Genomic DNA, 21326 nt, shown 5'->3' on the forward strand with positions numbered 1-21326 from the left:
CTGGTAAACCATCCTTCTACTCTCTATCTCAATGGATTAAATTGTTTTCATTTTTAGATCCCACAAATAAGTGAGAATATGTGATTTTTGTCTTTCTGTGCCTGGCTTATTTCACTTAACATAGTGACTCCCAATTTTATCCATGTTGTTGCAAATGACAGGATCTCCTTCTGTGTTATGGCTGAATGGTACTCCATTGTGTATATGTACCACATTTTCTTTATCCATTCATCTGTTGATGGACATTTAGGCTGCTTTCAAATCTTGACTATTGTGAATAGTGCTGCAGCAAACATGGGAGTCCAGATATACCTTTGATATACTGATTTCCTTTATTTTGGGTATATATCTAGCAGTGGGATTGCTGGATCGTTTGGTAGCTCTATTTTTAGTTTTTTGAGGAACTTCTAAATTGTTCTTTATAGTGGTTGTCCTAATTTACATTCCCACCAACAGTATACAAAAGTTGTCTTTTCTCCACATCCTCGCCAGCATTTGTTATTGCCTGTCTTTTGCATAAAAGTCATTTTAACTGGGGTGAGGTGATATCTCATTGTAGTTTTGATCAGCAGAGAAATGCTGATCAATGATGTTGAGCACCTTTTCATATGTCTGATTGCCATTTGTATGTCTTCTTTAGAGAAATGTCTATTCAAATCTTTTGTCCATTTTTAATTAGATTATTAGATTTTTTCCTACAGAGTTGTTTGAGCTCCTTATATATTCTGGTTATAAATCCCTTGTCAGGTGGGTAGTTTGCAAATATTTTCTCCCATTCTGTGGGTTGCCTCTTCACTTTGTTGATTGTTTCCTTTGCTGTGCAGCAGCTTTTTAACTTGTGATCTCATCTGTCCATTTTTGCTTTGGTTACCTGTGCTTGTGGGGTATTGCTCAAGAAGTTGTTCCCCAGACCGATGTCCTGGAGAGTTTTTCCAATGTTTTCTGGTAGTAGTTTCATAGTTTGAGGTTGTAGATTTAAGTCTTTAATCTATTTTGATTTGATTTTTCTAAATGGTGAAAGATAGGGGTCTTGTTTTATTCTCCTGCACATGGATATCCAGTTTTCCCGGCACCATTTATTGAAGAGATTGTCTTTCCCTCAGTGTATGTTTGTGGCACCTATGTCAAAATTGAGTTCACTGTAGGTGTGTGGATTTGTTTCTGAGTTCTCTATTCTGTTCCATTGATCTGTGTGTCTGTTTTTATGCCAGTACCGTGCTGTTTTGGTGGGAAGGTTTTAAATACAGGGTTTTAAATAAAAGAGAGTCTATCTATTTTACATGTTTAAAAATGATTCTAGCTACCAAGCTAGAATTGATTACTGGAGAAAGAGGAGTGAAAGTAGAGACCTGTTAGGAGGTTGTTATAATATCCTTGTTGAGAGAAGATTGTAGGATGATAGATATGAAAAATCAATGACATTGAGGAATTGGGGATATACTGTGCAGGTGGCATCTATAAGACTTACTCATTAATTGGATGAGGTGAGGCAGTAAGGATATTATCAAGGATAGTATTTAACTTTTTTATTTGAGGAACTGGTACATACTGTTTGCTTAGATGAGGAAGACTGGGGAGAAAACAGAACACAGGGGAAGGGAAGGAATTCTGTTTTAGATGTAAAGTTGAGATGTCTATTTGATATCCAAAAAGAGCTATACAGAGATCACTAGTGATCTTGATAAAAATAATTTGTGTAGAATTGTCCAGAGAGCAACACTGCTAGGATCGATGAGGGAAGAATGTCAAGTGAGAAAATAGAATTCGCAACTATAGACAACTCTTTCAACAAACTATGCTGTAAAATAAAAACCACAAAAATCTGCAGGGCAAAACACCACCAGAAAAGACACAAATGGCAGAATGGGGTGTAAAGTATTTACAACTCCTATTGCAGACAAAGATTTTAATTCCCTAATATACGAATGGGGTTCTATAAATCATTAAGAAAAAGAACCACAATAAAAACAGAAAGAGGACAGAGATGTCAACAGGCAGTTGACACAAAAGGAAATATAAATGGCCTTTAAAGATGCTTAATTTCACGCATATTAAGGAAAATGAATATTAAAACTACATTGGGATACCACTTTTCACCTAGCAGGCTAGAAAAAAACAATTTCCATACTCTTATACATTGCTGGTAGAAGCATACATTAGCCCCCCTGTCATCCACCTATTGTGTAAATGTTAGCAATATCAATTGAAATTACAAATATGTCTATGCTTTCACCCAACAATTCCACTTCTAAAAAGTTTCCTATAGATATATTTGCATACAAATGAAATTATGTACGTTCAAAGTTATTCATTACAGCAGTTTAAGAACAAAAGACTAGAAACAACCTATTAATCAGAGGCTGGTTAAATAAACTATTGCATATCTATCTAGTGGAATTCTAGATATCTATTTTTTTTTTAAACTAAGAAAGCTTTCTGGGTCTTAACATGGAAACGTCTCCAAAATACACTGTGAACTGAAAAAAGCAAGTTGCAGAAAAATGTACGTATACTATGCCATCATTTGGACAAAAATGAGGGACAAGAAAATATACCTAATATTGGTTCATAAATGAGTAATATGCATTGAATGATAAACTTGTTTAGGAGAACACAGACATTAAACAGATCAGGGATGGAACTGGAAGGAGGTTTTTACTATACAAATTCGTATATATTTTATCTTCAAACCATGTGACTGTATAACATTCCAATTTTTGTAAAGTATAATGTGAAGGAAACAGAAAAATGCTACAATAAATGAAATGGGATTCAGAGTTGGGAAGTTTTTTTCTATGGTAATAAGATTCTAGATCAACAACTTAATGTCTAATAAAAGAAAAATTATCTAGTGTAAATTATCATAAAGCTAGTACTAAATATATTATTTTAGAGTATTGAAATCTTGATTAATTAAAACCCATGAAACTAGAATCCTATTTAAATTGGAGAATAAAGCAATAAATTAAAGCCATGATCCAGAATTTTAAAATATATTAATTAAAAGCATGTTTAGTTTCTGGTTCAATATCCTAGACACATCCTTCGGGCTATTACATTATCCTGCCAAATTAGGAATAAGATTCACAATTATTCATTTTTAAAAATCACTTATGTTCATTATATTCTTGTGAACAAGACAAAAGGTTGGACTAGCCTTGTTTTTAAAGCCTAATTGGCAAGGAGCAATTCATTTCCCAAGAAGCCTAGTTAACCAAAGTTTACTAACTTTAAAATACTCTGGCATAATCAAACATATTTTTCATATAAAGGCAGCACAAATACACTAATAGACAAATCTTCTTACTTAATGAGGCTATAGCACACAGCTCGTAGGGGTTCATGATCTTTCTTCCTTATATTATTGTTGACCATACTATCTAGTTCATCCCGAGCAAACCGAAGCTGAACTTCTGTTACACTGTAACTTGCTGATTCCCGAGCACAGTCCTCGATGTTATGAGCTTCATCTAAAATGACAACCTGTTCTTTCAGATTTAAATCCATCTATAAGATAAAAGAATTTTCTTGTAAAACATTTGGCAAAATAGATTTAACAACAGCAGGCAAGATATTTCATTTTAAAATTCACGCTATAGGCCAATATTGCAAATGCAATTACATAAGCAACAGATTCTAGGTCTTAAATAAAACTTATGAAGCACTATGGCCAACCAAGTATCAGCTCTACATTACTGTGTTTGCCATCTTTTTACTCTTAAAATACTTTGCAAACCTATTGACAGCAACAAAAATATGTCAGTGAGTCTGGATCAAGGTACCACAGGCTACACAGAAGGGTATAAAATCCCACTATGAAAATGTTTCCAACATAATTTTACAAACTAATTATAAGACCTTTAAAAGTAAAATAATACAAGATTAATAGCATAAGACCTTTAAAAGTAAAATAACAATACAAGATTAAAAGCATAAAACCTTTAAAAGTAAAATAACAATACAAGATTAAAATGACTCTTAAAATACTAACATAATATAACATACATGTTTTGTTTTAATCTGTCCTGCAATCCTTCTCCAGCATGGGAGTTGGAGAATTGTTCTTCTCCAACTCCCATGTGATGCTGGCAGGACTATTAACCTGTGAATCAAAGGACATCACCACTTTCACAACGGGGGTAAGGCCCAGTATTGTCAGTTAAATAGAGTATTCCATCCTTCTATGGTCACAGTGACTGGTTCAGGTTCAGGAATAGACATGTGATCCACAGTAGGCCAACCAGAGTAATTTGGAGAGACTAATATGTGGCCATGCTCTTTTCTCCAGGTGTGCTAGCTGCTTATGGTTATCTTTATTCCATAAGCAAGAGTGAGAACTTGCCTGAGAATAAAGCCATCACAATAAAGAGAATCAAGTATTTTTTCTTAAGCTTTTTTTAGGGTAGGTTTGTGTCACTTGCAATAGAAAGAGTACTGACTAATACAAGGAACTGTCACAAAGCAATTGTCAATGAGTTATTTTGAGGAAGTAAGAATACACAGACGGCTGAAAAGTTGAGAAAAAACCATGGAAGAGTAGGAAATATATTGGGGTTTAAAAGATAAGTAGGATTTGGATTTGGACAGACAAAGAGTGGGCAGGGCATTCCAAAGTGGTGTCATCAAAAGCAAAGATAGAGTAAAGAACAAGGTATCCTCAAGGGAGCATGAGGTAATTTTTGAAGGATTCAAATTGGGCAGATCCAGGTCAGATTATTGAGCATCTTGAGTGTAAGCTTAAGAAATATGAACTTTATCTCATGAGCAAAGGAAGCAATAGATTTTTAAGCAGATAAAAGGATGTAATAAAAGCAATATTTGGAAAACGGACCTGGCATTGATATGCACAGTGTCTCAAAAGGAAGAGATCTAGTTAAGAGACAACCAAATAAGAGCTAGGATAGAAGGGGTAGTAAACATAATGCCTATTAATTTGGATCTTAAAGAAATAGAAAGCTGAGATGAATTGTGCAGTCAGACCTGAAGACAAGAATAACAATTGACTATGCCAAGTTATTCACTTTTTGTCTTATGCTGTTAACAATTGCATGTCTCTAAAAAGAACCAGGCAAATAAACACAAATGCCATTATTTGAAGTTCACTTCTCAAAGCTCACAAGGCATAATTTTATTCCCCCAACATAAGTTCTTCAAAACATAGTTTTTTCAGAGAAATGTTTTTAAATAATTACTTTTGAATATTCCTAAATGCAAAGAGAAATCCTGCTGTAATCCTACCTCAGTCACTATGTTCGTTAAAACTGCTTGTTATTTTGGAAATTAAAATGAGTGGGTTGATTTTCACACACGTTAGGATATGTTTTCAGTACTCTAATATGTTTACACAAATTTATTTACATAAATTAAAGCATAAAAAACACATTGAAACATCTAAAAGCTTTTACATTCAACATTTATATCCCCATGAGTAGGAAGAAGGTTCTCATTTTTACACATATACTCACACTTTCCCTTATTTGTGCATCTAGAAGATAGTTGTAGGGACAAAATATGATGTCAGCATCTTGTATTAGTTCTCGGGCTGTGTAATATGGACAGGCCTTTAGTTTCTTCCCCAGGCTGACAAGTTCTTCTATATCCCAGGCTTTGCACATCCCTTGGAAAGTCTGTAATGTGTGCTGATCACTAATTTTATGAACTCCATGATAAAAATAGCAGGATTTTCCCTAGAAACAAATATGCATAACTGAAATGTGAACCAATATTACAATAGAAGGAATAAAATAAGCTTATCTCAGAATTTGAGGAACATCATTAAAGCCACAAGGCTAAGATTTTACTAGCTACGCCACTACACCGGCTAATTTTTTGTCTTTTTTGAGACAATACCATAGCTACAATCACAATGACGTCTGGTTGACTCAGACTTAGAACTCCAAATCAGAAGAGCTCCAAATACCCTAAATTAACTTGAAAAAAAATTTATTTTAAATATGTTTGTTACGCCTTTTTTTTCTGATTAAACTGATGTTAGGCATGAAATATTTCTGAAAGGATTCACAAAACAATGGTATCACTGGTTGCTTCCAAGGATGAGAATTAAGTGACTGGGCACAGGAGTGAGAGATTTTTCTCTGTAGACCCTTTTGTACCTTTTCAACTTTGAGCCATGTGATAGTATTTCTTATTCAAATATAAATAAGAAGGAAGGAAGGTAAGTAGGTAGGTTGGAATGTCCTAAGGGGAAAAAAAGAAAGTAAGACCATTCACTACAAAAAATTCAGGAGTACCAAAAAAAGCCTAAATTATCCGTAATTCTATTACACAAAGTATGCACTAGAAACATTTTGGTGTATTTCATTTCCTATTTCTTCTATACATGTGTATATAAGGATATCTCTACAATGTGACCCAATATTAAAATAACAAGAACAAGCAAGGCACGATGACAGGTGTGAGCACTTTGGGAGGCTTATGCAAAAGGATTGTTTTAGGTGAGGAGTTTGATACTAGCCTAGGCAATGTAGCAAAACCCTGTCTCTACAAAAAATAAAAAATTTGCCAGGATTGGTGGTGTACATCAATGGACCTAGCTACTCAGGAGGCTGAGGCAGGAGGATCACTTCAGCCCAGGAGTTCGAGGATGCAGTGAGCTATGATCAAGCCACTGCACTCCGGCCTGGGTGACAAAACAAAGCCCTGTCTCTAAATAGTAATAAAAACAAGAACAAAGCAAATGTTCCCCAGGCATTGAGGATTATTAACAATTCAGCCACAATAAATAAAAATTTTTATAAAACTGTATTCCCTTTGTTTTCTTCTGTCTAGTGTATTAAAAATCATACCAGGAAAATCTTCTGACATCACTAAGCATCTTTTCATTGCTGCTCATATATGTACATTGAATTAATGTGCCATAGCTGATGAACCAGTTTTCTTATTACTGGGCTTATAGACTGTTACAAGTTTCTGCTTTATACATAAGGCTGCAGTGAGCATTCTTATGCTGGTTTCTAAATATTTTCTTAGTCTATATTTTTAGAAATGGCATTACGGGATCAGACGCTACAAAATATTTTTAAGTTTCTTGAAAACATATAGTGAAATTATCCTCCAGAAAGTATATATTGTTTTGCATTACCCTTTTCCCACATCGTTATCAACACTGACGTTATCTTTTGTTATCCCTATCTTAAAAGTAAAAAATAGAATCTTGTTTTGATTTGTATTTTTTATAGTTTCTAGCAAAGTTTAACATAGTGTTGTATGAATAGTCTAACAAGGTTCAACAGTAGTTTGCGTTTCTTCTTTTATGTTATCTACTAATGCCCTTTGCCATTCTATTACCTTTTTTTTTTTTTTTTTCCAGAGATGGGAGTCTTACTCTGTCACCCAGGCTGGAGTGCAGTGGCGCCATCCAATCTTGGTTCACTGCAACCTCCACTTCCCAGGTTCAAGCGATTCTCGTGCCTCAGCCACCAAGTAGCTGGAACCACAAGTGCATCACCACATATGACTCCTTTTTTGTAGAGACAGGGTTTCGTCATGTTGCTCAGGCTGATCTTGAACTCCTGAGCTCAAACGATCCTCCCGCCTCGGCCTCCCAAAGTGCTGGGATTACAGGCATGAGCCACTGCACTCCACCCCATTCTATCACTGGAAATAAAAAAATTTCATTACGGGCTGGGCACAGTGGCTCATGCCTATAATCCCAACATTTTGAGAGGCCAAGGCTGGAGGACTGCATGAGCCCAGGAGTTCAAGACCAGCTGGGCAGCATAGGGAGACTCAATCTCTACAAAAAAACAACAAAAAAAATTAAACTGCAGTGAGCAGTGACCACACCACTGCACTCCAGCCTGGGCAACAGAGTGAGATCCTGTCTCAAAAAAAAATACTCATTACATGCATTAATAAAAAAATAAAATGTTTGATAAAACCCAGCCCTAACAAGAGTGTCTCATATACTATTAAAAATGTATAAAATTAGAAAAGTATACATATTTTTAGTAGAAGTATAAAATTCTAGTAGTAGAATTACATAGGCAATTTGTCAAAAAACTACCAAAATTTAAAATTTTACCATTAATGTGAATAGATGTACCCTGTACTGTTAAATAGCCAAAAAATTGAAAATAAACCAAATGTCTACCCATAAGGGAAATGTTAAATACATTATGATAAATTAATACAAAAACTTTAGCCCTTAAAAATGATTTAGATTTGTCTATGTGTTGATTAGGCTCTCTAAGTGAGAAAAACATGTTGAATAACATGTATAGAATGATTAAATTCATGTAAATTGCTTTTTTAAAAAATATATACACATACATTATAGCAAATACATTTTTTAAACATTCTAGTAGAATAGATATAGAAAATTTTATAGTAGTTACCTTAAAGGGTTAAGGAGATGGAGGATCTAGAAAAAGCCTCTCTTTTCATTTTCTAACCACATACATGTACTACTTTTCTTTTTCAATTGTCATTGGAACTAAGTGGTAGAATAATGGGCCACTTTTATTTTAATTAATTCTACTATTTATTTTAAAATGATTTTGAAATAAAAATATTTATTTTTCCTAGTTTGCTATCCTTAACAAAAAACAACCATATATAAAATAAATATATAAATTATATTAGGGATAAAAGACTTTGAGGTAGCCATATACATGTGTGTGTGTGTGTGTATATATGTGTGTGTATATACACACACATATATACATATGGGTTCAAGCGATTCTCATGCCTCAGCCTCCCAAGTAGCTGGGATTACAAGCATGCGTCACCACGCCCGGCTAATTTTTTGTATTTTTAGTAGAGACAGGTTTTGCCATGTTGAACAGGCCAGTCTCGAACTCCTGACCTCAAGTGCCCACCTCAGCCTCCCAAACTGCTGGGATTACAGGCATGAGCCATCATGCCCGGCCAATGTATTTTTTACAAATACATAATAATTTCCCCATATATATATTCAAAATATTTTGTCTAGTAATTATTATTAAAATTATAAAATATAAAAATAATTAGTCTAACAAGGTTCAGCAATAATTTGAATTTCTTCTTTTAGGTTATCTACTAATGTCCTTTGCCATTGTATTACTGGGAATAAAAGATTTCATTACAGGCTGAGCACACTGGCTCATGCTTATAATCCTAACACTTAGAGAAGCCAAGGCGGGATGAAATGTCTCTCGCTTTCTCTCTCTCTCTCTCTGTGTGTGTGTGTGTGTGTGTGTGTGTGTGTGTGTATAAAATTAAATTGTATTTCTATAAGTCTGTATAATAAATTAAATTGTATACATACACACACATATATATAATCTTTATATTATATGTATTTTTATCTATGAATTATCCAAAAGGAGAATCCATGTTTTCAAAACATACATACATCAGTACATACACAAATGTATCTAGATATTGCTAGAAACAAAGTAAACCATAAGAGATTCATAACCTGTAAAAGAATGTCAGCAAATCAAAGGACAAGACATGAATAGCTGAGGACCAGTTCTCCTAAAGCTTTGTATTCAGCCACGTTAAAGGATGATACCTGTTAGTCCTCCAAAGTATTAAAAATAAAAATTAGGAGGAAAGGACTCATCTAACTATATTTATTTAGGCCATTTTCTACATTATTTTCACTCACTTTCTCTAACCTCTACTGTTCTTATTCTTCATACTGTGTCAACTTCTCCCTACCTCAATGCCATCTTTGGATTTTGTTTCTAGTGTAATCAAAATAGCAATGGATGAGGAATCAGAAAATTTGGGTTCTGGTCCCTCCTTGCTAATTACTTGTCTGACTGAGCAAACTCCAGGGCCCATTTTTCTCATGTGACTAAGCATCAAAAGAATATTTGAACCAGAAGGCTTGTAAAATCCCTTCTGACTCACTGACTATATCATCTCTAAAATTCCTTCCAGCTCTAAAATTCTGTGATTCAGGTAAAAATGTGTCAATCATCTTTCATACTCAGTTTGATACAGACTGAGTTTAATAATAGAACATTCACCATTTCTTCATTCCAAGCTTCTTCCATACAATTCTGAAAGCTTATCTTTATACAAAATGATCACTAAAGTGCCTTTAGAATCTATGACTATGAGCTATTAAGTCTCATTTTAACAAAAAAAGATATGTATCTAAAATAATATTTCAGAATTGTCATTCCTGACTCTAGTTAAAATTATTTTTTCTTAACTGAAACAAAAATTAACTTTTAACAGATAAGTGCATACTTTTCCAGTATAAGGGCACTTTACGTAAAAGAAACAATGAACAAAAACACATGTGCCTTGGATCAAGCCAAAAAATCAGAAGGTTTACACTTTAAGGGCAGTTAGAATGACACCCCTCTGCAGGCTGATAGCAAAACCAGAAAAGCTCATCCATTTTAGCGGTGTAACACAACCCTGAGGAAGTCTGTCAATTGAAGTGTTATCACACTTTAAACACTTCCATTCAAATTGTCAGTTATCTATTTATCATTTCGCTTTGGTAATTCAGTCATAGTAAACACAGACACCTATGGTGACTTTGTAATTGCCCCTCATTACAATACCAAATTACTAAGAGGGCTTGAGAACAAGAAAGAGGATGTTCATGTATGCCCATGAGGTAAGCATTCTGAGGCAGAATTAGGTCAAGGCAAACCACAAGCAGATATCTTCAATTATTCATATTACTAATATTAAAAAATAAAATACCTGTTCACTTTAAGACAAACTAAAAGCCAATGAAAAATTCGGAACATTGAAGTCGACTGAATTACTTTTTATTTTTACATGATTCAAACTTTTGAGTAAAGATCAATAAAAACATAACCAGCACTGTAGGATTCTGGGTTACACAAAATGAAACTGTCTGCCTTTAATACACAATCTTACACTTTATCATTGCTTTTACCAATGTATTTTACCAATGTATGTTTTTGGTTGGTTGTTTTTGAGACAAGAGTCTTCCTCTGTTGCCCAGGCTGCGGTGCAGTGGCACGATCTTGGCTCACTGCAACCTCTGCCTCCTGGATTCAAGCGATTCTCATGCCTCAGCCTCCCAAGTAGCTGGGATTACAAGCATGCACCACCACGCCCAGCTAATTTTTGGTATTTTTAGTAGCGACAGGTTTTGCCATGTTGGCCAGGCCAGTCTCGAACTCCTGACCTCAAATGCCCGCCTCGGCCTCCCAAAGTGCTGGGATTACAGGCATGAGCCATCAGGCCCAGCCAATATATTTTTTACAAATACATAATAATTTCCCCAATAACAAGTAAAACAAAAAAAGATAAAAATATGGTGACAATGCCAGCAAGTCTTCTTGCATAGGCTATACAGCCAAAAAATAAATTTCAAGCATTTGAGGAATTCAGCAGACCACTTAGTCACTATGGAAAGCAGTCTACTTATGCATGAAATTCATGGAGTTTTACCATAAAGAGCTTTATTTTATTATTTTTCAATACTTGACACTTAATACTTTCATCTCTCCTTGAAGAGAAGTTTTTTAATATACAAAGTAAAGGGTTTCACAATTCCTAACTTAGTCAGAAATAACTCTTTGGAAATAAATATGACTGTAGAATTTCAACAATGGCTTTGATTCAGTAATTCTGTATTCTCTCCTGGCTCTGAACAAGTCACTCAAGTTTTGCCATTGGAACACCTTACTACTTATACTTTATAATCTCGTTTGAATATCTGTTAAAATATCTTTTGACTATCCTTAAATAAAGCTTAAATAAATTTTCATCTAATAAAAGAGAGTATTAAGAAAGAAAAGCATAAAACAAAATAACTAATTCACATTATATGGTAAGGGGTGATATATCAATGAAATGAAACTCTGGGGGCTATAGCTCACAGTTTTTTGTGTAGAACGAACTCTAATAAGATATTAGTGAAAAACAAAACAACTCTAAAAATATATTAAAATATCATTGGTTACTTCATAGTTATCAATTTGTGGTTCACTGATTTTGGGGTATAATTTCATACTTGCAACTTCAATTTTAGAGTAAACTAATTATCACACCAGAACATAGGCGCCCAAACTAATACTGCCAAAAAAAAAATTATTTGAAAGTCATATGTCTTTAGTAAGAAAGACCTCTATTTCCACCAAGCCCAAATTCATATTATTCTAATTTCCTTGGAAAATTTCAAAACCACCAGTGACATCTTTTGAAAGTTAATAATTTAGTATAACTTTTAAAAGAGGGGTTTGTATTTATTAGAATTATGAGGTGGGATAATCATTATATTTCTCATTCAATTAAAAAAATTCAAACTTTGCTCAGAGAGCCTAAATAAACTATCTGCTTTTGAAGTTTTTAAGTATGTAAAGTATATTAATTAGATCTAATTAGACTAAATCATTTAAACACTTCCGTCTCCTCATATGACATCATCCAAGTTTGACTATTTTTGGTAGCAGGATTTAAAAGAAGAAACTAAGATATCTGACTACAACAGAAATTAATTTCAAGGAATTAAATATCCCCAAGCTTTAAGACCAAATCCCTTACTTTAAAACTTGACTAAAGATTTTGTTATGGGAAAATTATTTTTTAAAAGATATCAATACTAGCAGTTAATTTGATTTTCCAAAGTTGATTATCACTAAAATGTACATATAAAACACATACTGAGTAATTTAAATATTTTCAGACTTATTTTTTCTCTAACACAAAATAACTTTACTCACGTTTTTCCCATCTCGCAATTCCATGCACTTCTCATTTCTGTTGAAGTTACCGACTACCTCAGGATGGACACAAGTATGATCCCTGCTGGAAAGAATAGTCATTGGGACCCCTGAGTATGCCGTCCTCCGGAGCTCTCTAGTAATCTGAGCAATCTGCTTGTGTGTGCGTGTCCCAAAATATATTTTGGGTATCTTGGATTTCCCCGTATGATCCTTCTTAATGGTATTCAATGACTCTTGACTGTTTCCTTGTTTAGTAGAACAACAGCACCTAGAACAGTGGCCAGGGGCCTGTAAGAAAGGAAAGAAACGATAACTAATATCTAAACTACCATAAAAAATGTTATCAAACCTCACATGGAATCAGAACCTGTAAGTAATGAATCACAATGGTCAAATAAAGAGAAATTACAAGAAATTATAGTATCTAAAACTTGCCATTAAAGAAAAAACTACAAATACAATTTAAAATTGGTCCTCATTCTTTCTTTCAAAAGTTATAAATGATATTTCCACATTTGCATTCTTTCTAACATACCACTCTAACTCTCTAATTCCAAATGTTTTGAGTACATTTTAACTCTCCTCTTTCATAAATTATAAAAATGATAAAACAAAGTAGGAACAATTTTAATTTTTTCTTAGGTTTCATATGAACTTGTGATATTATAGAGTTAATAGTTTTGTTCACAGCATAGTTCATTCAAATATTCCTTAATACACCAATGCTTTTGAAGCACTTTTAAATATAGTTTACAAAAGAATCGAATTATTAAGTTGAATCTAAAGGATCACTTAACAACTTCAAGAAGAGAAAATTCTTCTTTAGCAAAGGTACAAAAATAAATGCAAAATATTAATATTTAATAATGAAAGCAGGTTGCTTGTGTGGAACAAGTATATCTGAAATTCAATTACCTGTCATGGAGTGTAAACCTATCAGTAAAATTATCATCCAGGATAGTTTTTCCTGGACAATTTCACTTGTAACTCAGTTTCATAACTGAAATAGTTATATAAATGTCTCTTTAAACAAACCATATGGAACATCAGGAATATAGTCTACTTAATTTACCTGATTTTTCTCTTCTGTTTCCAAATTCTCAAATACTAAAAAAAAAAGAAGTTTAATGCTATATATTAGAACTCACAGGTTCTTAATAACTACTTCCTTCTAAGTCTCAATTATTACACCAAATGACACAGAACAAAGTCTCATTTTAGAGAAATAGTGTAAAATGGTTAATTTATAGAAGTGGTCATTGATGGGGAGGGAAAAAAGGTAAATAGCATTGTAACTTAAAAGACTGTGTGCTAAAGAGTTTTAATATAGTAGAACAAACACTCTACTTGACTGTTTTTTTTTATTATTATAATCAGTAAGATTAGCCTTCATAAACAAATGCTAAGTCATAGCATGTTACACCACAATACTGGGGATCAAGCTGTCTTTTAGCCTCAACTCAGTGGAAAAGCAAGTTCAAATTACTCCCAGTCTCACTCAACCTTGTCCGCCATTAAATATTACAATACATGATAGAATGGATGTAAATGTGACCCTTCTGGAGCTGTCACTCACTGGGATAAAAGGTTCACTGATGTGCCAAATAAACAGTCAGTCAAAGCAGATAAAGTTACAGCCATGCTGGAATTGTTACATTCTCCTCTCAGGTTGCCAGTAACAGCAGATTTCATTACAGAGTGCTGCCACATTAAATAGCCAGTTCCAAATATCCTGCCTTCTATATTGAATAATTACTTATTCACTAAAAGGATAAAAAGAAGAGTTATGAATGGGGCTCTTGTCAACAGTGAGGCAGGAAACAGCTGACATGTGGTTTATGTTACATATGTTGCAATATCCAACAATTTATGGTCACAGAGAAAATGGAATGCAAATTATATCATGATATTTCTGACTGAACTCTTTTTTAGCTTTTGCAATGATCACATTAATCAATTAACATACAAAAAGAATTAAGGTAACTCAATTAGAATTAATTTATTTTTTCATACCATCAATCTTTTTGCTCAATTATACTATTTCTCTTCCTTATGATACAGTTAAATTCATGTGAATACTAGAATGTTATGGCCCAATGCACTGTTATGTACTATATAGATACATTATATCTAAGCATAAAAGTAATCCAATAAAGTTGCTTTTTCTCAAGGCTGGGAAAACTTACTTTTTGATGTTACACTTTTCAACATCAATTCCACTTAAAGCTTTACCATCTACTCCCTTTAATTTCACCTTTTCTCTTGGTCAAAAAAATTCAAACAATAATATAGAAATATTTTTTAAAAATCAACTATCCTATCACGAATAATTTAGTGTATAACTTACTGACCTTCATATATACATATCTTTCATATCTTTTTTTCAAATAGAAAGGGATGCTATTATACAGTTTTACAACTAGATACTTTGTTTTCAAGGTTTTTAATTTTTAAAAGGGGTGAATTTGGCACGAATAATTTAATGTTCTACTTATCTTTAAATGTTACACTAGTAGCGGTACTAACAAAAGCAAAAGATCAAGAACTAGTATCAGAAAACTTTTCTCACTAGAGTGACTTTAGTTAGGACTTTAAATCTGTTTTTTCACTCCATAATTCAGAATATTATAAACCACAGCTAACTTTATATTAAACGTTGTTTGTTTTTTTTAAGTTGTAAAGTAATATGAACGAATTATAACATCTATGAACTTGAGTAGACTCCTCAAGAAGATGGTTTTCTTTTTTTGTTTGTTTGTTTGTTTTTTTTTTTGAGACAGACTTTCACTCTTTTTGCCCAGGCTGGAGTGCAATGGCATGATCTTGGTTTACCACAACCTCCGTCTCCCAGGTTCCAGTGAGTCTCCTGCCTCAGCCTCCTAAGCAGCTGGGATTACAGGCGTCCACCACCACGCCTGGCTAATTTTGTGTTTTTATTAGAGACAGGGTTTCTCCATGTTGGTCAAACTGGTCTCGAGCTACCGATATCAGGTGATCTGCCTGCGTTGGCCTCCCGAAGTGCTGGGATTACAGGTGTAAGCCACCACGCCCGGCCAAGAAGATGGTTTTCAATAGGTACTTAGGCAAGTAAGGTAGGTATAAGGTGGAAATTAAAAGTTAATTCTTTTTCCTTTGCATTATTAAACAGGAATTATTTCTTCAGAAGCGATCTTCTATTAAAGTTTCCATTTAAAAGATTTGGTACAGGCCGGGCACAGTGGCTCACATCTGTAATCCCAGCACTCTGGGAGGCCAAGGCAGGTGGATTGCTTGGGGTCAGGAGTTCAAGACTAGCCTGGCCAACGTGGTGAAACCCTGTCTCTACTGAAAAAACAAAAATTAGCCAGGCATGGTGGCATGTGCCTCTAGTCCCAGATACTCAGGAGGCCAGGGAGATGGAGGTTACAGTGAGCCAAGACCACGCCACTGCACTCCAGCCTGGGCGACAGAGCAAGATTCCATCTCAAAAAATAAATAAATAATAAAAGATTTGGTACAATCATATTTGAAGACAGAAAAACTGATTGTAGTAATATAACAAAGGCTTCAAAAAGTCACTTATTTTATAACAAAAGATAATTACCTGTACCAAAATCAGCAACTTTCGATGCTCTAAGAAAACCAGAGGAAGGATCCTGATGCCAGCAATGTCTGGAGGACAGAATATCCCCCAGTCAAATTACCAGACTAATACCTTATGGCCTCTCTCTGAAACCCTTTGACCCAGGGGTCTTAAAATAATTAGATGAATAAAATTAAATAATTTTGTATCTCTTATTATTTTTCCTGCTAACAAATGATCATGTTTATCTTTCACAAAGACTTTTTTATTTTCCCTTTGCTGTTTAAATTGACAGCGATTTCCTTCTCTCCAGGAAACTAGAGAATAAATTTTATAATATTCACTCTCATCCAATATATCTGAAAATCAATACATAAGACATGGGCTTCCCAAAATCTGTAACCTGTAAGACCTGTAAGTGGCTACACAGTGCCAGAATCAAACTCTTTAAGAAATGGCTTCTTCTCCAAGCTAGAAACTGTTCAGAGTCCTTTTACTTCAAGAAAAGGCAAGAAAACCCAACCCAAGTAACTGCAAAAATATACTATCATTAAAAAAAAACACAAGAGATACATGTGGATGTGACAGCTATAATATTTCCATGTGCAGTAGCCAATTGTTTAAAAATACATTTCAAATCTACAATTACCAAAACTGTTCTTAGAACATCAGCAACCATGGATTTTCAGAAAATTTTTCTTGTGTTTAATAAATTATATTCCCTCTCTTGTTGTATTATATAGACATGTCTAAATTCTTTCAAAGATGAAGGATTCGAAGATTTGATCTTGAAAGAAAGGTGAATTGCTGAGTCCTTGCCACTATTCCTTTCACAAGCTATAATTATAAGTTCAAATGGTAACATACCACAATGTCAACTTCTAAAGTTTTATAACTTTCTCCAAACTTTCCCTACCACTCACACAAAAAAATATTATGCCTAAATACCTGAAAAATAAGCATAGTGATTAAATATTTTTAGAAATGGAAAATGATAAAGAAATAGGAACCAATTTCATTGCCAAAGAAGAAGTTACTTTGCTAACTGTAAATCAGGAGAGATTCTCAAAGGAGACTACAAATTGAATTCCAAAAGCAGGCAGGAGTACGAAAACTAAGTATATAAAGAAGTAGAGAGAAAAAGAGACTGAAGAGAAACCTGTTTGAATGAAATAAAAGGAAAACTAGGTCAATGAAACAGTAAAAAAAAATTACAAAAACTTGTATTCTTCCATAACTTTCCACATGTGCATGTATTGTCTTTCTAAGCACACTGCAAATTCCTTGAAGACAGAAACTATGTCTTACATTTGTTTATATAGCTCATTCATTGAGAGTGGTATTTTGCACATAAGTGTAACTTAGCTTTTTTTAAACTGATGAATTATGACTAAATGTCCCTGAACCAAATACTGTACCCATGCATTACAATTAAATCTGACAGATGCTTAAATGATGTCCTGATCTGAAGTGCTGCACATATCAAAAAGATACTTCAAAATCCAGATTAGCTTTTAAAGGAAAAAGTACAGGACAATTGCTATTTTTCAAGGACAAAAAGAAAAATCATCTTATGCTAGTATTTTAGTCGTGACAAACATATATCCCAATATTTTCATTAGTAATAATACTGCCATTTTTAAGGCTGTCCTTGTGCTAAACATTTTTCATCTAATATCCCATTTCATTCATTCATTGACTCAAGAGACATTAGAATCCCTATATATCAAGCCACGGAGAAGACAATGACAAGGATCACCTCATCTTACTGACAAAGAGAGCTTCATTCTTAAATTGTTCTACAAAGTGTAGTTCTTGGAGTTTATCAAACCATTTTCACTCATAAACTAAGGAATTGTTTAAAGTTAGTTCTATTATTTTATGAATGCAATTACAAAATATTCCTAAGTACAATCTTCATAAAAATTGTTTTAACTTATTAGTTGACATTTAAATCAAATATGTTGTAACAAGATCCATGTTATGTCCCCCAAGGGAAAAATAAAAAACAAAAACTTTCAATTAATAGACTCTTTAGAGCAAGAGTCAGCAAAAGAGCCAGAGAGTAAACGTTTTAAGCTTCAAAGGCTACATGGTCTCTTCTTCCACAAGAAGATATCTTTTATGATCCAAATGTAGAGAAGGATTTCCTAAAACAATAAACCAAAAGCACAAATGACTGAAAACACAGCTTCATTAACATGTTAAACTTCTATTTAAAAATACATATTCCTTAAAGAAGGAAAGAAAAATAGGTAAAAAGGGGGCACAGGCTGACAGAAGATATTTGCAATGCATACAATCAAGTGAGGATCAGTATCTATAACATATAAACAATTCCAATAAATCTATTTTTAAAAGACAAACCCTACAGAAAACCAAGAACAGGCAAATCACAGAAGAGAAAAGCTGAAAGGCTAATAAATATCTGAAAAGATGTGCCATCTAATGTACAACTTCACTAGTAATTAGGAAAATGCAAATTAAAACCATAATTAGATTCCATTTCCTATCCACCAGGTTGGGTACTGGAGAGGATATGAAGAAACTCTTATTCACTGCTGATCTAAGTATAAATTGGCACAACTACTTGAGAGCAAATTGGTGATCTAGTGAAATCAAAGATACATATACCCTTTGACCCAGCATGACACCGTTAGGTATACATGCTAGAAAAACTCTTGCACATTAAGACAGATACAAGAGGAATATTAATTGCAGCATTGTTTTAATAGTGAGAAAAACAAGCTATATGTATCAACAGAAGGAATGGATAAGTAAATTGTGGGGCTTTTTCCAATCAATGGAATAATATAATGAAAAAATATGAATGACAGTTGTATGCATCGACATCGATAAACATGAACAAGCAGTTGAACAGGCTGAGTATGGCTTAAACAAAATTGTATTTTCCCCATAAAATTCTAAGTAAGTTGATGATAGAAATAAAAATATAAAACTTCAGGTAGAGAGTGAGGAATCACGACTATGGAAGATAATCTTTAAAGCTAACAATTGTCGTGAAAAACATACCTGAAAAATGCTAGAAGTGCTGGAAAAAAAAAAAAACAAAAAAAAAAACAGTAAATATATTCTGTTCTGGTTTCTCCTCAGTTGTTTCATACCCGGCAGAATAGCTTTCATCTTAACACCTCCTCCCCAAAAGTTTTCAACCTAATTTATTAGGAAATGGGTTCTCAAGTTAGGGTCCATGGGCTATTACAGATCACCCAGAAACTACAGGCACAATTTTGTGCGCATTTTTAGAAAGTGAACCCATAACTTTAATCAAGTGCTCAAAGGAGATTGTGACTGATTTGGGTGAGGGCTTTATTCCAGAATTTATATCTGGTTTTTTAATGAAAATCAAATGGAAACATTTTCTTTACAACCAAATTAGCCAGACATAGTTATTCTGTAAAGGAATAAACAACAGTCAAGAGAACTTCATAAAGGTTCCTCCACTGCTTCTGAACTCATTTCTATTTTAATGTTTGTTAATTACCTAATATTAACATAAGGCTAAAATACTTAGTTCACTGACGTATATTTCTAACTTCATTTTACAGATAAAAAAGGAAATTCAGAAGAATTCAAATTCCAACAAAATACACAATAAATCTACGGAGAAGTTGAAATTCATAACCTTAAATCTTAAAGTGAAGCTTTAACAGGATTGTTTTCATCTACCACTTAAGCAAAAAAGCAAAACACTGCCCTTTATTTCAAAAAGTCATGCACATGAAGAGCTAGTGGTAAAAGGCCTATGAACATAGAATTATACTACAATCTTTGAGACATAAAAAGGGTTTGTTAATCTTTTATCAACCATTTGCTGTTGTCCAAGCCATCTAAACAGGTACTGGATGCCCATTGTGCAAAATCTCACATTAGCACATACTCTAGTAAGATAGCAAAAGTAACATAACTATACCTTTTCAACTATTCTTTTTTTAAAAATTCAAACAGTAGTAGTACCCTGCTGCCACCGTTTCATGATTATACCGCACAAAGCAGCTGTTTATCCACTCACAGCAACCAGCAGGTGAACCTGATTCAATATTTATCACAGGCTTTCACAGATCACTGCTAACCAAGCAAACGTTTTAATTAAGCTGGAACTTGCTTCAAAGAGCTCATTCAAGATGTCAATCAGCAGGTAAGGGATCAGATACAGTGTCAGGTGAGAGTGTGTAATACAAATCCACAACTTTCTTCATCCCATCGCTGTAAATTAGCCTGCTCTAAAGTTCAGACTCTGATTGTAACAGACTGCCAGTCTCCTGGAATGTGTAACTGAAGTCACTCAAATTCTATTGTGAAGGTTGTAAGCAATATGTTAAACTGCAACGGGCTAGCACATTAAGACAGATCCTTTTCACAGTTGTTTTTTGATACCATAAGTGTTTGTTACCCTACTCTCCACTTACTGTTTACTTTCTTGCCTAGTGTAAATGGGAATTCCTTAACACAGTTGCTCCAGTTTCTGAAAAGTCTGTGTTTCAATACAGTAAATCAATAAGAATTCTCAGTTTAAGAACAAGCATATCATAAAGATGACTGACCTGCTATAATGCAAAAATTATCCTGGTATAATAGAACTTTACATAGATGTGATTATAGCAATGAGTCTCAAAGCAGTGTTGAGTCACACTGATCAACTTCATGAGAAAAACCCAGGGTGTTTATAAAAAATAAAAAGGGGAAAAGAAGACTCAAACGAGAAAAATGGGGAAGTGGGCAGGTAGGGGGAAAATCTCTTCTTTAAATAAGAATGCCAGCTAAGAATTGTAAATAAAATGATAGAATTTTAAAAATCACCATTTTGCAACTTTCATGTACTAACTGATTCAGGCAAGTTACATAAATGGATGCTGAAATCTTTCAGTGAAGTTATTAGGGAACAGAATATTGACAAAGTCTCAAAATATCACCCCACAGATTATTTATTAATTACAAAAGGAAAATGTACCTTTACAATGAAGAGACCTGACGGTGACACTCTAACCAAGTGGTGAAATTCAGAATCACTGGTATTGAGACTAACTGGCTTCATATGCCTCCTGATATAAGAAACATACTCAAGTGCCCAT

At 33.8% G+C, this 21326-nt stretch overlaps 1 protein-coding gene across 7 annotated transcripts in view; it reads right to left on the reverse strand.

Moving 5' to 3' along the window:
* The window catches only part of BRIP1 (BRCA1 interacting helicase 1), a 190394-nt gene that overhangs the window by 121130 nt on the left and 47938 nt on the right, over positions 1-21326 (reverse strand). For all 7 annotated transcript variants that reach the window (XM_063628493.1, XM_055256721.2, XM_055256722.2 and 4 more), the window contains exons 7-9: positions 12669-12959; positions 5466-5687; positions 3308-3507 (exon numbers count right to left, since the gene is read on the reverse strand). In XM_063628493.1, coding sequence (XP_063484563.1) covers positions 3308-3507; positions 5466-5687; positions 12669-12959 — 713 coding nt within the window. The remainder of the gene's footprint in view (positions 1-3307; positions 3508-5465; positions 5688-12668; positions 12960-21326) is intronic.

Source organism: Symphalangus syndactylus, chromosome 20, assembly GCF_028878055.3.
Source record: "Symphalangus syndactylus isolate Jambi chromosome 20, NHGRI_mSymSyn1-v2.1_pri, whole genome shotgun sequence".
NCBI lineage: Eukaryota > Metazoa > Chordata > Mammalia > Primates > Hylobatidae > Symphalangus > Symphalangus syndactylus.